The sequence below is a fragment of the Lycium ferocissimum genome, chromosome 2 (genome assembly GCF_029784015.1).
Source record: "Lycium ferocissimum isolate CSIRO_LF1 chromosome 2, AGI_CSIRO_Lferr_CH_V1, whole genome shotgun sequence".
NCBI classification, from domain to species: domain Eukaryota; kingdom Viridiplantae; phylum Streptophyta; class Magnoliopsida; order Solanales; family Solanaceae; genus Lycium; species Lycium ferocissimum.
In genome coordinates this window covers 49,371,920-49,388,742 of record NC_081343.1, presented here as the reverse complement: position 1 = coordinate 49,388,742, position 16,823 = coordinate 49,371,920, and the positions used below count along the sequence as shown (strand labels likewise).

The 16,823-nt window shown below is 34.9% G+C and overlaps 2 protein-coding genes across 3 annotated transcripts; one reads left to right on the top strand and one right to left on the bottom strand.

The window, feature by feature from the left end:
- Positions 1–6,434: 6,434 nt before the first annotated feature.
- Positions 6,435–9,152, top strand: LOC132042441 (pheophytinase, chloroplastic). Of its 2 annotated transcripts, none has more exons than XM_059432989.1 (2): positions 6,435–6,630; positions 7,821–9,152. In XM_059432989.1, exon 2 carries the CDS (start codon positions 7,846–7,848, stop codon positions 8,998–9,000), a length of 1,155 nt encoding a protein of 384 aa, XP_059288972.1. In that variant the 5' UTR covers positions 6,435–6,630; positions 7,821–7,845; the 3' UTR covers positions 9,001–9,152. The 2 variants fall into 2 exon arrangements, with proteins under 2 accessions (XP_059288972.1, XP_059288968.1); XM_059432985.1 differs by having other exon boundaries at positions 6,440–6,630; positions 7,815–9,152.
- A 690-nt stretch (positions 9,153–9,842) lies between these two features.
- Positions 9,843–12,769, bottom strand: LOC132042433 (F-box protein At5g46170). The gene is made up of 2 exons (XM_059432979.1): positions 11,285–12,769; positions 9,843–10,266 (listed from the first exon to the last, which is right to left on the bottom strand). Exon 1 carries the CDS (start codon positions 12,407–12,409, stop codon positions 11,309–11,311), a length of 1,101 nt encoding a protein of 366 aa, XP_059288962.1. The 5' UTR covers positions 12,410–12,769; the 3' UTR covers positions 9,843–10,266; positions 11,285–11,308.
- Positions 12,770–16,823: the final 4,054 nt, after the last annotated feature.

The window sequence follows — 16,823 nt, the reverse complement described above, 5'->3', positions numbered from 1 at the left end:
TTCAGTCTCATACTTTTCAGATACTCCGATTTGGTGTGAGTTGACTGGCTGGAAATTCAATATTGTTCATGGTGGCGGTAACGGTGGTGGTGGTGGTGGTGGTGGAGGGGAATGGAAATTTTAGTGGTAAAAAAACAAATAGAAGGGAGGGTAAAATGGGTAAAAGGCCGAAGTGTGGCATGATGACGCGTGTGTCCACCTCATCAAATGTCATTGTCATGTAGGATTAGATGTCCAACTTGGACAAACTTAACGGAAGAGGGGTATATTTGAACCAATAGTATAACTAAGAAAGGTATATTTAAACCCAATATACAACGAAGTGTATATTTAAACCTTTTCCCATAGTACAAGGGTATATTTGGTCCTTTTCCGTTAAACTTATTTCCGTATTAAAATTCATTATAACGGAACAGAAGGACAAGTACTTGTCACTCAATTAAGTGGGTGAAACTAGTACCATTTTCACACATCTCCCTTTTTTTCTTTTTCTTTTTGTGATGTTTACTCCATTAAAATTGGAACAAAGAAGTTGGCAATCTTTGTTTATTAGTTTCAACTTCAAGATTTTTCGTAACAACTCCAAGATTTCGTAAGTGTTCAAGAAGCTAAGCGAGCTTCTCCTTAGTCCTTATCATGGAGGGAGTAGGTACGTTTTCCTTTCGGCACTAATCCGGCAAGAAACCTGACGAGGTAATCTTGGAGTTGAAAGGTAACCAATTCCGTAAAAAGGGCAAAAACAAAAGAAGAGGAATGCAACTTTTTTCTCCTTGTTTGCATGAAAGAAAGTATAATACTCCTAGTACATATTCAGGCTGAATATATAGACACTCTTTAAATTTGTCCAAGTTTTTTAATATATACACGTTAATCTCAGAGTTGATTTCTCATACGGTCACTCAACTAATACTAGCTTTTATCTCTGAAAGTCACTTTTTTTGTTGAAGGAAATTGAAAAAAAAAGATAGATGATCATGATAACAATTATTAGTAAGAACTATATTTATGGTAAACCAACCCTCTATCTAAGGCCAAAGGGCTTGATCTATTAAATAATGATATTTTCGAAAATGTATCTATCAACAATTTAAGAAAAAACTTAGATATGTAAATGCTACTCTATTAGCTGTTGGCATGACCAATAAGACCAATGAAAAAAGACACACGATCAGTAAAGGAAAAAAGAGAAAAAAAACAAAAAAAAAAACAAAGAAGTTAAAATCTGAAGAGAAAAAAAAACAAAGGGGGGCCAGTCTTGAAGGGGGATCTTGTCACGTTTAAAGACAGAAGTAAACAGAGAAATAATGAAGGGTTTTGTGGAATCGAGAGTTTCTATAATTCTCAGCTGGCCGAAGTTTGTAATTTTATTTAGTGTACCAAAGCACTTTGTTATGCATTTATTGCTCTTCTCTGTATACGACAATTGCTTAAGTAGTGGTTGGACAGCAGTAATTGAAGAAATTGCACGATTTACCGTTCAAATGGACTGATTTTTATTTTTTGATATTTAGCAATGGAACTTATGTCTAGCGGAACATATGTTATTTAAGAGCAAAAGTCATGCGGGGCATAATTTGTGAGATATTATGGTATGAAAATATAAATTTATGTCTCGTAAAAAAATTATTTGTTATGATGAGCAAAGCTCAATTAAATTAAAGAGAAAATGGCCTAATAATACTAGTTAAGACCCTATATTACAAAACATAAATATACTTTTCCTTATTTACAAAATATAATAAATATATTACATTTTGTATCATATGTGGACTTTTTTTGCTGCCCTAGATGTTGCCACGATTTTGGGCTTAATTCTAGAAAATTGATTCGTTTGTTGGCTTAATTTTTTGGCGAAATCTCCTTCAGCTTATTGTCTTCTTCACTTTTCTTTTCAATTTAAAAATATTCTCTCTCTACACCACGTTTTCACCCAAAATTAATTTTCCTCCTTCACTCAACTTCAACCACGATACCATCTTCATCAACCTACAATTTTCACCATTTGCTACAGTATTTTTTGCCGTTTCAGTTTATTGAAAATCCAGATTATTACATCGTTCTAGTTTACTATTATTTTTGTGTTTCCTTGTGGATCAAAAAAATGATTAAAACTTCGTAAAAGCGCTAGAGTTGCATTTGCAACAAGCCCTGCAATGTGGGTGAAAAATCTCCCCATAATCTAGAGAGATTAGGATTAAACTCAAACATGATAGACAAGTGTGTTTCGACGTAGTCCAACAAAGATTTCTTTGAAGAAATCCCACACAGATGACGACAATTCGAAGATGAAATCAATATTGCTAAAGTTAAAAGCACTGAGGTTGACAAAGCTGAAATATCGAAGAAGAAGAAGAAATCGTAGTCTAAATTGACGGAGTAGTATCGATTATGGGGAGATTGCATACCTTTTTAACTTTGAGATTTTTTTTTTCTACAGTTGATTGTATAAATGTGTATAAACTATGATAAATTACTAGTCGAATTGTTTATTTTCTTACTGAGACGTGTGTTGTAATTTGTGTATGAAATGTATATAAATTTTGTATACATTAGTAATAGAAAGCTTTTGATTACTGATCTGTGTATTAAGTGTGTATGAAAACTGATCTGTATCATTGAGATATGTGTGATCATTGTGTATATAAAATTTTTAACCTGAGTGTATTATATTTGTATAACATGTGTATGTAAACATGTAGTATACTTTTTCCCTCTTTTCTGTCAAATATACATAAATTGTATGCATTGTGTATGAGTGTAAGATTGTTTGTCTATACACTTTTCCCCCTTTCTGTCAAATGTATATAAACTATATGTTATAGGGTGAAAATCATTTTAGTCCTCCAACTTTACTCTAAAAATCAAATACCTCTCTCAACATTGAACAATCGACACTTCCAACATTGAAAATTTGATGAAGACGGTAGAGAGATAGAATTGATTTTTCAAGAGGATGAAAATGTCAGTTATTCAATGTTGGGGAAGGTATTTGATTTTTAGAGTAAAGTTGGAGGACTAAAATGATTTTCACCCATATATTATATGTATACTCATTGTATGTTTTGTGTATAATTTATGAATTAATCAGCCACATATATTAATTGTTCTATGTATAATATTGTTGATTATGGGTATTTAAGAGAGATAATTATACCAATAGACCAAAATATGATATCTGATTGTTGGTCATAACGACACTAGGATTAGGGTATGGAGATTTACCAATACGAAATGCTGAAGATTTGAACTGTATAATTAAGAAAATAAGGGAGAAGAAGAGATTGTCAAGATCACTCGAAACACTGTTGAAGAAGACATGAATATTCAAGATCACATGTTCACACCATAGCAAGATACCACTTTCATTCAGATTTCATATAAGTGCATTACTTATAAATTCAAATAGATGTTTACAGGCGTAATAACAGTGGTAAAAAATCTCACCACATGTATTACAGTTGTATGTAATATGTATATAATATGTATAATATAAAGTGGATCGAGATAAATATTCTATCAAAGTTGTATTAAAAATGTATGTTGAGTTGTATAAAAATTGTATTTTAAGTTTGTATGTTGTTGTAGCTGTATTTAATTTGTATGAATATTGTATAGAAGTTGTGTGCATTGTTGTTGCAGTTGTATTAAATTTCTAAAAACCAACATGATCATTATACGAAATTTATGTAGTTATATACAAATTTCATACAGATGTTATACACGAAATTTTGAGCTTCGAAACTTTTTCGATAACCAAATTCATATCAAATTGCAACAGTATCGATTGTACTCAAGTAGCAAGTTTTTACTCTCAACAGTATCAGATTTTATACAATTCTTTCAGAAACCTAAATATGAACTTTATACAAAATTCATACATGCACCCAAAACTGTATTCAAACTATATTAGTGTAGAAACACCCTTTAATCTTCACCATACACCCTTAAAATTGAGATGTAAGCTCCAAAAGATATTCTCAGTAGTTTTCAACACTACCCAATCTAAACAAATAATAGTTTTGGAAAACCCGAATTCAAAATCAAAACTTCGAAACTTTTTAATGTCAATGTTGGGACCTAGAGCGCCTGATCCTCTGGTGACAGGCAACGATATGAAATTCTTATTGAATACCCTGAAGAAGAAAACGAAACGCAGATGAGAAAGAGAAGAGTCTCTCTTGCAAATCAACCAGATTACTGGTTCATCAATTTTAAAACCTACTTATTTATCTGTTATACCATGTATCAGAAAAAACACACACACACACACACACACTTTATATACATACGTTATACATAATTCATACATGATTTGTACATAACCTTTTCCAGAACAAAATACACATCATTTTTTCATGAACAAGATACACATACAACTTTTATACCATAAAACTACTACTTTCATACACAACTTTTTCCTTAACCAAATCACAACCTTTTCTTCAGATATATATAATTTATTCACAATTCACACATATTTTGTCGTTATTAATGAAAAAAGAAGTCTCATCTTCACCATGTTGTATCAAAATTGATTGAAAGATGTTATCCATCAACGTTAGTCGATGAAAGCTTTAATCCGATGATTTTGAAGCCAATATGTATGAATTTTGAAATTTCAATTGCATATATTTAGAATTCGACCGTGTATCGATGTTGAATTAGCCGTTTCTATCACATTCGATTGTTCGACAAGGAACAAAGGAGAATACCTAATGGTTTCTTTGAACTTGAAATTGAATGATTTCTGAAATTTCAATGGCGTATAACTGAGGATTCAATTGTGTATCGATTTTGAATGCGTTGTTCTTCAATCACATTCGATTCCTCGACCAAAAACTAGAGAAAAACAGGGGATAAAACATCCTGCTCGATTTTTTAACCCGATAGTGGATGATTTTTTGATATTCCAATCGAGTATACTTGAGAAGTTAATTGTGCATCGATGTTGAGCCGATTAATCAATCTGATTGGATTCGTCGAGTGACATAAGGAGAGAATCAAGGGAGAATTTCAAACTGGGAGATAATTTTGGGAAGAGGATTAGGTACGTTTAAAGCGTGATTCTTGTAAACAGTCAATTGCTGTGTATTTGTGTTTCACCGTATTTGTATACGTTTCGTATTTCTATTGTTATGTTTTGAAAACTAAAAACTCTCGTTATGTTTCGTAATATATGATGCTTATTATGTATATATATGTTTTTTGCCCAAAATTAAATACCAACACAAAATAGGATCATAAGTGCTAATGATCCGGTAGAATCTTGTCAAGGAGTCCAATATCATACTGTAACTCGCTTTTCTTATGGAAACTAAGAAGATTTCCTAGGCTGGTGTATGGTTGGTCCAGTATAAATGGGCCATTGTTCGACAAAACCAAATATGAATGGCCCATTGGTGACAACCAAATATAAATGAGTAAATGCTGATGAACTTGTCGTAGTTGAAAGCATTAATATCCCTTTAATCAATTAATATCTTTACAATTAAAGAGGAAAACTATACGTATAGTATAGGAGCAAAAGAGGAAAGGAGAAAATGATCAAAATGGTTTTATTTGTCCTTAGGGGTCGTTTGGTTCTTCAGATTAGCGATGCAGATATTAAGAATACGCTTAGATTAGTTATGAGGGAATTTATGTATTATTTTATGCAAAGATTAATTATGTAGGTTTTAGTTATTCCACCTTCTATCCTGCATAAAATAATACATAAATTCCCTCATAACTTATACATATATTAGTTATGCGAGTTTTCAAATTGCAAACCAAACACTGTATTAATTTTATATATGAATAATTTACCTCCTAACCAACTACTAAATATGGTATTACTTATACAGGATCTAATACTTGCATAACTCACATCCAAATCAGCTACCAAACGATCCTTGTCAAGATAAATGGAGGCCCACAACATGCCCCCTGCACGTGAACTTTCAAACTACAAAACAAAGGTACCTTCTTGTACCGTTCAATCCGATTTCAGAACCACATCAAAATTCCTAACCCTAACTTGAAAGAGTCACTGGAAAACTTTTAATGCAAAAGTACCTTCTTGTACCGTTCAATCCGATTTCCGAACCACATCAAAATTCCTAATCCTAACTTGAAAGAGTCACTGGAAAACTTTTAATGCAAAAGTAGAGCTTGACGGTGAATATATTTAATGGAGTATGGAAGGAAGCCTAGAATATCTTTGATTGAGCTAGCAAAAATAGCAATTGTCTTTATTGATATGCCTTTGGACCAAATTAATCACTTGTTGGTTGGAATACATGAAGGACCATTTCCATCATATTTATATATCAGAACCAAATAGAACCAAAACCTATACATTTAGGACCACATTTTGATAATTTTTCTCAAAAAGAAATAAATAAATAAATAAAAATGAAAATATAGAAACTTTTTGAGTTTTGTGGGCCAAAAAGAATGCCACCAACAATATGGGGTAAAATGGAAAAGGAAAAAAAAGGAAGTTGTGTCAAATTGAACACGACCTCAAATTATTTCGCCCACAAGGCTCTCTTTGTCCTGTCTTTGTTGTGTAATAGAACTGCTCTGAGCTATGCACATATTTTGCTTCAATTATAACTGTTCCAAGTGAGTGTGCTACCTTCATCGTAGGTACTTTCCCTATTCCCATCTCTCTCCCTGTAGTTTTCTTCTCTTACAGTTTGGTTCTTGCATTTTTATCAATTTATCTTTTGTACAGTGAAAGGATATTTACAGAGTAATTATGATTTTGTAATTTCTGTGGAGAATTTGGTATTTGGGGTTCATCATGATTGAGTTCTACACTTATTGTTTTGCTGATGAGTTTTGTCTAATTTTTAGTATAATATTTTGGAACTTTTAAAAGAGCCAAGATACTGATGAACTGAGATAGGACCAAATTTAGATGTTGGAGTGTTCTAAGAGGATTAAGTTTTACTAATGGCTTTCTAGGCTCAAATATGAGTTTAATTAATGTTTTGAAGTGTTGGAGTCAAATGAGTTTATCTTGGAAAGTGAAAGATGTTGGAATTATTGGAGAGTAATAGCAGAAGTTCATGTCTGAATATGTACTATAGCAATGCTAGACTATCATCTAATAATGTTAAAATAACAGCAACCAATAAGACTACAAAATTAGGAGTGTAACTATGCAGGACTTGTTGGAAAATTTTAGTTATTCAATCAAACCTAAAATGAATCACACCTCGAAAGGTACGGATATTAATTTGTCTACTGCACCAACTCTGAAGAAAATTCTGGGAGAACTTGATGTGGTAATATACCATTCTGATAATGCAGTCTAGATGAAAATTAAAAGCTCATATTTGAATATTTGTGGATAGATGCTTCTGGCATCTGTAGGTTTTTCTCATCAAATTGCTGGATGTAGATGACCCTTTTTTTGGCTGACGACTTGCTTTGCAACTTTTACCTGATGCAGCCTTGTTGCATGGCCATTGATGCTAAACATCTCATCATTTTTTATTCATATGCTAAGTAGATTGTGCAGTGCAAATTTTTTTTCTTTTTCTTTTTTCTCTCTAATTCCCTAATGCATCAAAAGAGAGATGTTCGTGAACCTCATCGAAAAAGGAAGCTTTTCTTAACGCCATACTGCCTTGTTCTTAGTCTGGATGTTCCTTGAATATGGCATTCTTACCAAAATGCACCTGTAAGTCTGTAACTGATGAGAACTTTGGCTCTTTTGTTTGTATCCGTTATAATTCTTAAACCTCATTACATTACCTTTCTTTTTCAATATTGTGTTTTCTCCACCCCTTCAGAAAGAAAATATCTTGTTTATCTTCCTGTAGTTGCAGAAGCTTTAGAAGACCAGGGAAAACAATGGCTGTCGCTGTTCGTGCGTCTCCCCTTGTTTTTCTACCTTCATCACCATTTGCTGCCTCCTCCAGGAACTTTAAGAAGCAATGTAACACCATCATCAATTTGAACATTGGTCTTCAAAGTAGTCATAGCAAGTCCAGTTGTATCACGATTAGCAGCATCAAATGCTCTGCCTCCTCCACCTCTGCCATTGTTTCTAAGGAGGAAGAACCATTACCACTTGAGGTGAATGAGATTAAGACAATGTGCAAAACTTGGGTATGGAGAGGTTACGACATAAATTACGTGAGCTTTCAAGCGCGCAACAACAGCACTTCTCGCCCCTCGCTACTCCTGGTTCATGGTTTTGGTGCCTCTGTCGCCCACTGGCGCAAGAACATTGCAACACTTGCTCAAAATTACACAGTGTATGCTATTGACCTCCTTGGTTTCGGTGCTTCTGACAAGCCAGAAGGATTTGCATATAACATGGAAACTTGGGCTCGATTGATACTTGATTTCGTGAATGAAATTATTCAAAGACCAACCGTATTGGTAGGTAACTCTGTCGGAAGCCTTGCTTGTCTAATAGCTGCTGAAGATCCTTCTCAAACATCCATTCAAGGGCTTGTTTTGTTGAACTGTGCTGGAGGCATGAATAACAAGGCAATTGTTGATGATTGGAGGATTAAGTTATTATTTCCCTTACTTTGGCTTGTTGACTTCTTATTAAACCAAAGATCAATTGCTTCCGGAATCTTTAATCGTGTCAAGCAGAGAGAAAATCTGAAGAACATTTTGTTGTCTGTGTATGGTAATAAGGAGTCTGTTGATGATGATCTGGTGGACATTATTAGGACACCAGCAGATGCCGAAGGCGCGCTTGATGCTTTTGTGTCCATTGTTACAGGTCCACCGGGGCCAAACCCAGTGCAGTTGATCCCAAAAATTACATTGCCTATCCTTGTCTTATGGGGTGATCAAGATCCATTTACCCCAATTGATGGTCCTGTTGGTAAATACTTCTCATCCTTACCTTCTCAAAAACCAAATGTGAGTTTATTTCTTTTGGAAGGTGTAGGACATTGCCCTCATGATGACAGACCTGATCTTGTCCATGAAAAGTTGCTTCCTTGGCTAAACCAATTGCCAGTGGTAGAAAACTTTGTTACATGATTATCTTAATCCATCTGGTTGAATGAGTACCAAAGCGTATGTTATACTTCTTCTATTGATATTCATGTATAGAGGATATTGATTTGTAAATCATGTTATAAAGAATATATTTGGAGCAATTTTAATTACAGAATTCGCCTTTGAGCAAAATATTACTATGTTCTTCCCAGCCGTGCACGACATAAAAGGTTCTAGCTGATTGCGAAGAGATGGACAACTATACCGTAAAAGCAGCTTGAATTACTTCCTATATTCTATCTCATATATTGATCAAAATTTCAACATATCCCGAAGATTCTGGTACCTTCTCAAGTGTTTGGGTGGGCAGAGAGGGAAGCAATAACACATACTAATGATTGGTCATTTAAAGGAAATGATAATGAATAAACTGAAAACATCTGATTGACATTTAACAAGAAACTCTGGAAAACTTTCACATGGCAAAAATTGCAATGCGGCCAATTCCTTGCCAAGGGTGTGCGTACAATTGACATCAGAATGGAGGTCCACCATCTTGTCTACATTTAACGAGATCCTACTACAAAAAGATTTGTATATTGTATCGGGTAGATTTCATCACATTTGCATTAGCCGTGGTGGAAGGAAGCATCCTGTTGAAATAGTCGAGGTGCCCACATGTGGACTGACACAATATTAATTTAAAAAAGATGAAAAGGTTTTTATACCAGATTAGAATCTCTTGCCATTATTTATATCCTGCAAAGGTCAGCTAACTTCACCCTAGCAATCATATCAATTAACGTAAACTGCTAACTGCTCCAGCAGCTAAAATTAAAAAGCACGACAAGGTCTATTTACTGATTTACCTAGAGCCAGGTGCAAATTCAGAAGTAAATCAAATAAAAAGAGGCAGCAAGAACGCACATTTCGGTACCCATGAACCTTTAAGGTACATGACATCACAAAAGATTATGCATAACTACAATATTCACATAGAGGTAACTATCAAATGAGTGTGGCTACAAAGTCAAAGGCACAAAGCTCTAGCAACATATTACAGAAGCAATTTGTGCACTCTTAGAAGCATATACTCAAAATCAAAACAAAAGCAGATGCCAATCGTCCATCCTTTCAAAGTGACACTGGCTGATCCAAAGCTCATCAATGGCTCACTGTTATTTTATCTCCAGAAGCAAGGCTCCCTTAATTCAGGGCAAGCTAGCTCATAATAAAATCATGCTTTTAGCCTTTTTCCTCTGCTTTCAAGTATTAGTTGATCCAACTTCCTCAGGGTCCGGGAGTTCCCTGAAAAATAGAAAATCAACATACGCGCATAGGGAACTCAAATTTTTAACATAGACATGGAGTATCATTTTAACAAAATCATGAACAGACAGCAGATTAAGGCCTAAAGGAGCATTGTTAGTGAATGATCTAACAGGCAATCATTCAACACTTAATTATGGACCAGCATATTCCAACATTCGATAATCAAGAGATGCATTTTGCAGTTAGAACTCATTCATTGCCATCTTTATACACGATATGGAACTTAAACGGTGGAATTTAAAAAAAAAAAAGCATATACATAAGAGCTTAAAAAACAACTGCTGCTCTGCAAGTCGGGGATTCAAATGCAGCTAAATACGTAATTCCAAGTTCTTTCACCTCATCAAATAGAAAAGTACTTTCTGTGATGTTTTAGATGTATATAAATGAGCGCACACCCAAAAAGATTAGGAAACAAAAGAACTAAAGAGTGGCAGCATCTCTGATGAAACCAAACCATTATTAAAATGCAGCCAAATCGTTGGAATTGAGCAACAAAACCTGTTTTCAAACAAAGACAGATATAAACTATGAAGTCATTTAAGAAATTCTCTCCTTGCTGCACATAGTAAGGTGCAATCCCAGATATATCGGACCAAAACTAAGAATGTATTACTTGCAGCTGCATTATGTATTCTCCATTAGAGGGAGAATCCAATGAAAGAAGACGTGTGGGGGGACTCTATAACACATTGTTACATCAATATAACTTAAAAAAAGGTAATAAGAACAGGAGAAAAAATGTAGGCACAACCCCAGAGACGTGACGAAACATCTTAATTGACAACATTGCGACAAAACAGATTCAAGAATCCTTAGTTACATTGGAACGACTGACAAATGATGGGGAGATCCAAAGCTCATACACAATACACATTGTGATTACAGTGGTCCAATATCCATCACAAATAGTTCATTCATATAACAAATAAGTCAAATATCAGCAAATTATGTCATCTAAGTTTCGATAAAACACACAAGGATAAGGAGTTACCTCAGAAATGCAACAATTCTATAGTCAAAAGGAGTTCATCTCCAGACAGTAAGTCCTCCTTTTCACCAACATCCTAGCAGCTGTCCCATAAGGCTCCTCGAACGCAGCTCCCACCCAATTCCCATCTGATCCAGCCACCTCTTTCTTGGGCTGCTCACTCGGCCTAATTGCCACCAAAGTCGCCCCTTTTAACACCGTTCCATCAGGCAACTCTAAATGCGCAGCATACCACAACCTCATATTCAATGCTGGAACCAAAGTCCTTTTAGAAGCCGATGAAGCTGACAAAGGCTTCACTCTCAACTCCTCCAATTGCTCTCTATTCATACACAAAACTCCTTGCCCATCCGCATCAGTCAAAACCAAACTATCCAACGTTTTATGCTCCGCGATTATAGGCTGCAACAGATAATGCCTAGCAGAAGCCGCAATTAATGAACTAATCGTCCACACAACGCGCAATTTCAAACCCCCATTCGTGTAAAACGAATCAGGTATACTCCCATTATCATTTTCTCCATTTCCATCAACATTTTCAAGACTACAAGAACCACTACTGGTTACAGAGGAAGCACCAAGTATAATACAATTATCAAGTGTAGATCCAAATTCAGCTCTCCATTTAAGCAACACACAATCATCTATCCCAAGTTCACCACCAGGCAATTCAATTCTAAGTAACTTAATCTCATTAAAATTCTTAAGTACCTGTGTAGGTGAATGATGGGTAACAGAATTCTTATCAAAATCATCACTTTCAACATCAAGAACAGCTGTTGATGAAGAAGAAGAAGAACCACGTCGAGATGAAACTGATATAAACTGAGTAATAGATTGAAAGGGTTTGAGTAAACCAGAGAAAACAAAACGAAAAAGAGATGAAATGGGGTGTCGAGATTTAACAGATGAGTTATTACTAGAAGAAGAAGAAGAATCATCATCGGATATAACACAATCGACACGAACAACAACGTTGTCAACTTCAGGTACCAAAGAATGGAACCTTCTAGAAACAACAGAACAGCGACCTAAAGCTTTAACATCACCGATCTTGTTAAAGATCAATAAGAGAACCGGGTCGGGTAAACAGTCGAAATGGTCAATGGGTTCTGGGTAAATCATCATTCTTACACTCAGATCTGATCGAAATGAGATGATTGGAAAATGTTAAAAGAAGGGAAGAAGATGGATTTTTTTATTTTTTTTTGGTTGGGAAAGGGGTTTATGGATCTAACAGAATTGAGTACCTATGGGTTGATATGTGGTGGTATATTGTAATTTGTGAGAGATTTGGAGATTGAAGTGTGTGTGGGTCTATGTTTGTCTGAGTGTCTGATGGGGTTATCTACATTTATTTTGAGGCAGATGGGGCAAGGAGAATTATGAGAGAGGTTGTCAATTTTGTGTTTGTAAGCCCTAATCTCCTATGGTGGATATTGGTGATGTAGGAGGGCCTTATATTATACTGCCATGAAATCATTTGATGATATGATTGTGATTCTTCATCTATCATATGGTCTTTGGTTCGAGTTTTCACAGTGGATAACTTCTTAGAATCTCTTTGAGGGTGTTTGGATTTTACTTATTCTAAGTGTTTTTTGGCTTTTAAGTTTAGTGTTTGGAAAAAATAAAACGTGCTTTTAAGCATTTATTTTTTAACCAAAAGGTAGTACAAAAATAAATTAAAAGTCAAAAGTTGAGTACTATTAACTTATGACTTTTAGCTTTTATCTTAAAAGCTTATTTTTTAAAAACCAACGCATACACCCTCTTTATCCCTAATATGCACATCGAGAGGACTCTCTATTGATTTAGTAGAGGTCTATCCAATGCAAATTCTGGTGATATAGGTCCTTATTATCATGAAACGATGTGATGAGATAGTTGAGATTTTATCACCTTTTCTAAAAGATATGGAGTGTCTTGATAGTGGACAGCTTTATAGTAGGCCTATCCAACGCGAATTTCCATATTAGTATGAAATGATGTGACGAGATGGTTGAAATTCTCCATCCTTTTATAAAAGGTTTTAGGTCCGAATCTTGGTAGTCCACAACTTTAATATGGACATCTCAATCCCTTTAGTAAGGCCTGTCCAGGGACATTACTATCCTTTTAGTAGACCTATCAACACGAATTTGGATTAATCAAAGTGGTGAACTTCAAATATTGGATGGTTCAACATAAAAGCAAGTATGTTGTAGTGATTGGAAATTGAAGTATTTCTTTGTGTGGTGTGTTTTCTTTCTCTTTTCTTCAATTTCCCCAGTTCTTTTGAAGTTGTCTGTTCTCATTCACAAGAGTTTGTTGCTAACTTACGTTTGTTACAAGTGTTGTACATTTAGTTGTTTTGCTATAATTATTTGCTCGTATTGCTTGCCAATTATTAGCATTTGTTTGAACTTCTGCCTAAGTAGATGTTTTAATTTGTTGTATGTCCTCTTCATGTCTTGTTAAAGAATTGACTTACCACCAGAACTACATTACCTGCAAATCCTAACCTGATTTTGGAAAGATTTATATATGTCAGCAAGTGGATCTGGTTGTAAAATGGCCCTTTTCTAACGTGAAAGGTTTGTTCTTCGAGGCCCAACAAGCGCATTCTAAACCAATTTCAAGGACAAGTAAGCCCAATATATGCTTCCTATTATTTCACAATCTTATCTCTTTTATTTTGTGATTAAAGATATCGAATTTGCTGATATTCATTTGTTCACTAGAACTTCTATTAGCGCATGTATTTGTATTAGATGTTGATGCTAATTTGATCACGATACGTTAACGTTCGATACCTGAATTGGTTGCGGCTTAAGCAGTTTGGGCATCATATATAGGGACATGCCTCAACTCTGTGGAACATGACGTAGCCAAGATCCGATGTTGCGCCTTCATAATTAAGCTTTGACAAGATGCACCACAATACTATTCCCTAATTGGACATAACTCGACCAGTGAGTGATGAAATTCTAGAGAATTCATCATACAAAATAGAGATAAGATGTACACTGAACAAATGATCAAAAGTAATAAGGAGAAAAAAAAAAAAAAACTATCAAGTGTGGTGCCTGTATACAGTAAAAACCGGGTCAGCTTGTATCCGATGGGACCGGAGTAAAAGATAAGTCTGAATGGGCGCGAACGCGTTCATCTCTGCTTCAACATCGAGGGTATTTTATCGGACACGGTAGACCCGAACCTAAATTAACATATCCGATGTAGGTCCGGATAATCAGCTATGGAGTGTCCACGCGTCGCCAACTATTCCGCCATCTGCGCTGACAACGGTATGAGTGTCAGACCGTACGGACAACCTTATCCATTTTAGGGTTTTTCTAGAAAGGCTTTTTTGGCATTGTATTAAGGCCCATTTATGATTACCTATAAATAGAGTGCTACCCCTTCCTTTTTTAGGTTAGCTTTTACTATTCAACAACATTGTAATAAAAAAAGTAATATAAATATTTCTTCAAGTATTTTGGCTCGGATATAAGAAGCTCCTCCAGGCCGGACCAAATAGCTACATTTGCTAACTCTTCCTCTCTCGTTTCTATTGTCCTTACTTAAATAATATTTGCTGCTACTTACTAATACACTTCATATACATAAATATATATTCGATAGTATCTCATATCACAAAAAATTAAGTCCATCCACATATCTATTCACCACTTTACAAATTTAATTGCTTACTTTCCGGGGTAAACAGTGCCTACAACTAGAGCTCCATATTCCTCAACTAGTGAACTCCAGTGTAAGACACGAAGATAAGAGAGTATAAAACTCCAGTGAGCTCCATATTCCTCAAAAACACTAGCCGTTAACCGGCATGGGCCAGTTGGCCGACCGGTTAACCGATAATTTTTTTTCTTAATTACTGGACAATGTAGCCGTTATTGGGTCGTTTCCCAACGGTCTAAATTGATGATATGGCCGTTGGCAATGGCCAAAATTGGGATTTTTGGTCCCCCCATCCCCCCCCCCCCCCAAATTTGTATTTTTAACACTTTAACCCCTTTTCCACTCCTATATAAATCCCTTTCCATTTTATTTTCATCCACACCAATTTTCTCTTCTCAAATCTCAAATTCTCTCAATTATTAGCTACTTTAAAATTGCAAGTTCTCTCAAATTCTCAATTATTAACTATTTTATATTTTGCAATTATACAAAAACAAAGTGTTGGTGAATTTGTAAGTCTAGCCGCCTTCAATTCAACATTTGTTTTGGCAGAATTTATTTCGGCAATTGTACCTTCGTTCCAACTCTATTTTTAATTTTCGTAATTTAATTTTCGCAATTTATTTTCTTGCGATTTATTTGCTTGCGATTTAATTATGTCTAAGAGAGTTAGAAGAGGCGGTAGTAGTGGGGGGAGGGGAAATATGGAGGAAACATTTGTGCCGGAAACGGAAGCGAATATGTGTTATCAAGTTGACATTAATCAAAATAATCCACTTTTAGATCATGAAGCATTAGAACACCGATTTGGCCCAACCTATAATGAAGTTGTTGATGATGATGACATTGATGACGAAACACAATCACCGGAAAATCCGATAGGAGATACACAACAAGCACAACAATCACAAACACAACAAAAACCGACAAAAATTCGTACGCCAACCTCTAAAGTTTGGAAATTTATGACTAGAGATAGGGAGAAAGAAATAGTCACATGTAATATATGTCAAGAAGTATTTCAATTCAAGTGTAGGAACAATAAGGATGGGGGAACGGGTTCACTAAGGACTCATTTATTGGGTCAACATACGGATGTTTGGGTAGAGGGAACGGGTTCTGTAGGGGGTACTCAACGAACAATATACCCACATACCGGAAAAAAATTTAGTTACAACAAAAAGAAAGATCGTGTAGAGGTAGCTATAATGGTAGCTTATGATTGTTTACCATTTTCCTTTCCTTCGGGGCCGGATTTTGTTACTTATATATTCAATGTAGTTATAATCCGATGCTTGAGGGTATTCCTAGAAGTACTGGTAGAGCGTATATTATTGATTTATATAAAAAATATAGATTTTATTTGTGCCACGTACTTAATTCTTTCAATTGCAATATTTCCCTCACTGTTGATATTGGTCTTAGTGTTAATAAGTTAGAATTTTTTGCTGTTACATGTCATTGGATAGATGATAATTGGGTCATGCAAAAAAGAATTATAGCTTATTTATATGATGAAGGGAAGGGTCGTCATGACGGTAAATTTTTAGCGAACGGAATAACAACTATTATGAATTTTTTTCAAATTAAAAAAAAATACTTTGTATTGCTTTAGATAATGCTACTAACAACACAAGTGCGGTTGGCCTTATAAAAAAGGAATTAAAACCTCCACTAGCGGATATTTTTCATGTAAGATGTAGTTGTCACATTTTAAACTTGATTGTTAAAGATGATCTTTCCTTAGTTGATGATCCTATTCAAAAGATCAGAAATGCGGTTGCTTTTCTTTTTTGTAATTCAAGTAAGGCTAAAATGAGAGATTTTAATCAATGTGAGAGTCTTGGTCTTAGACCTAGGA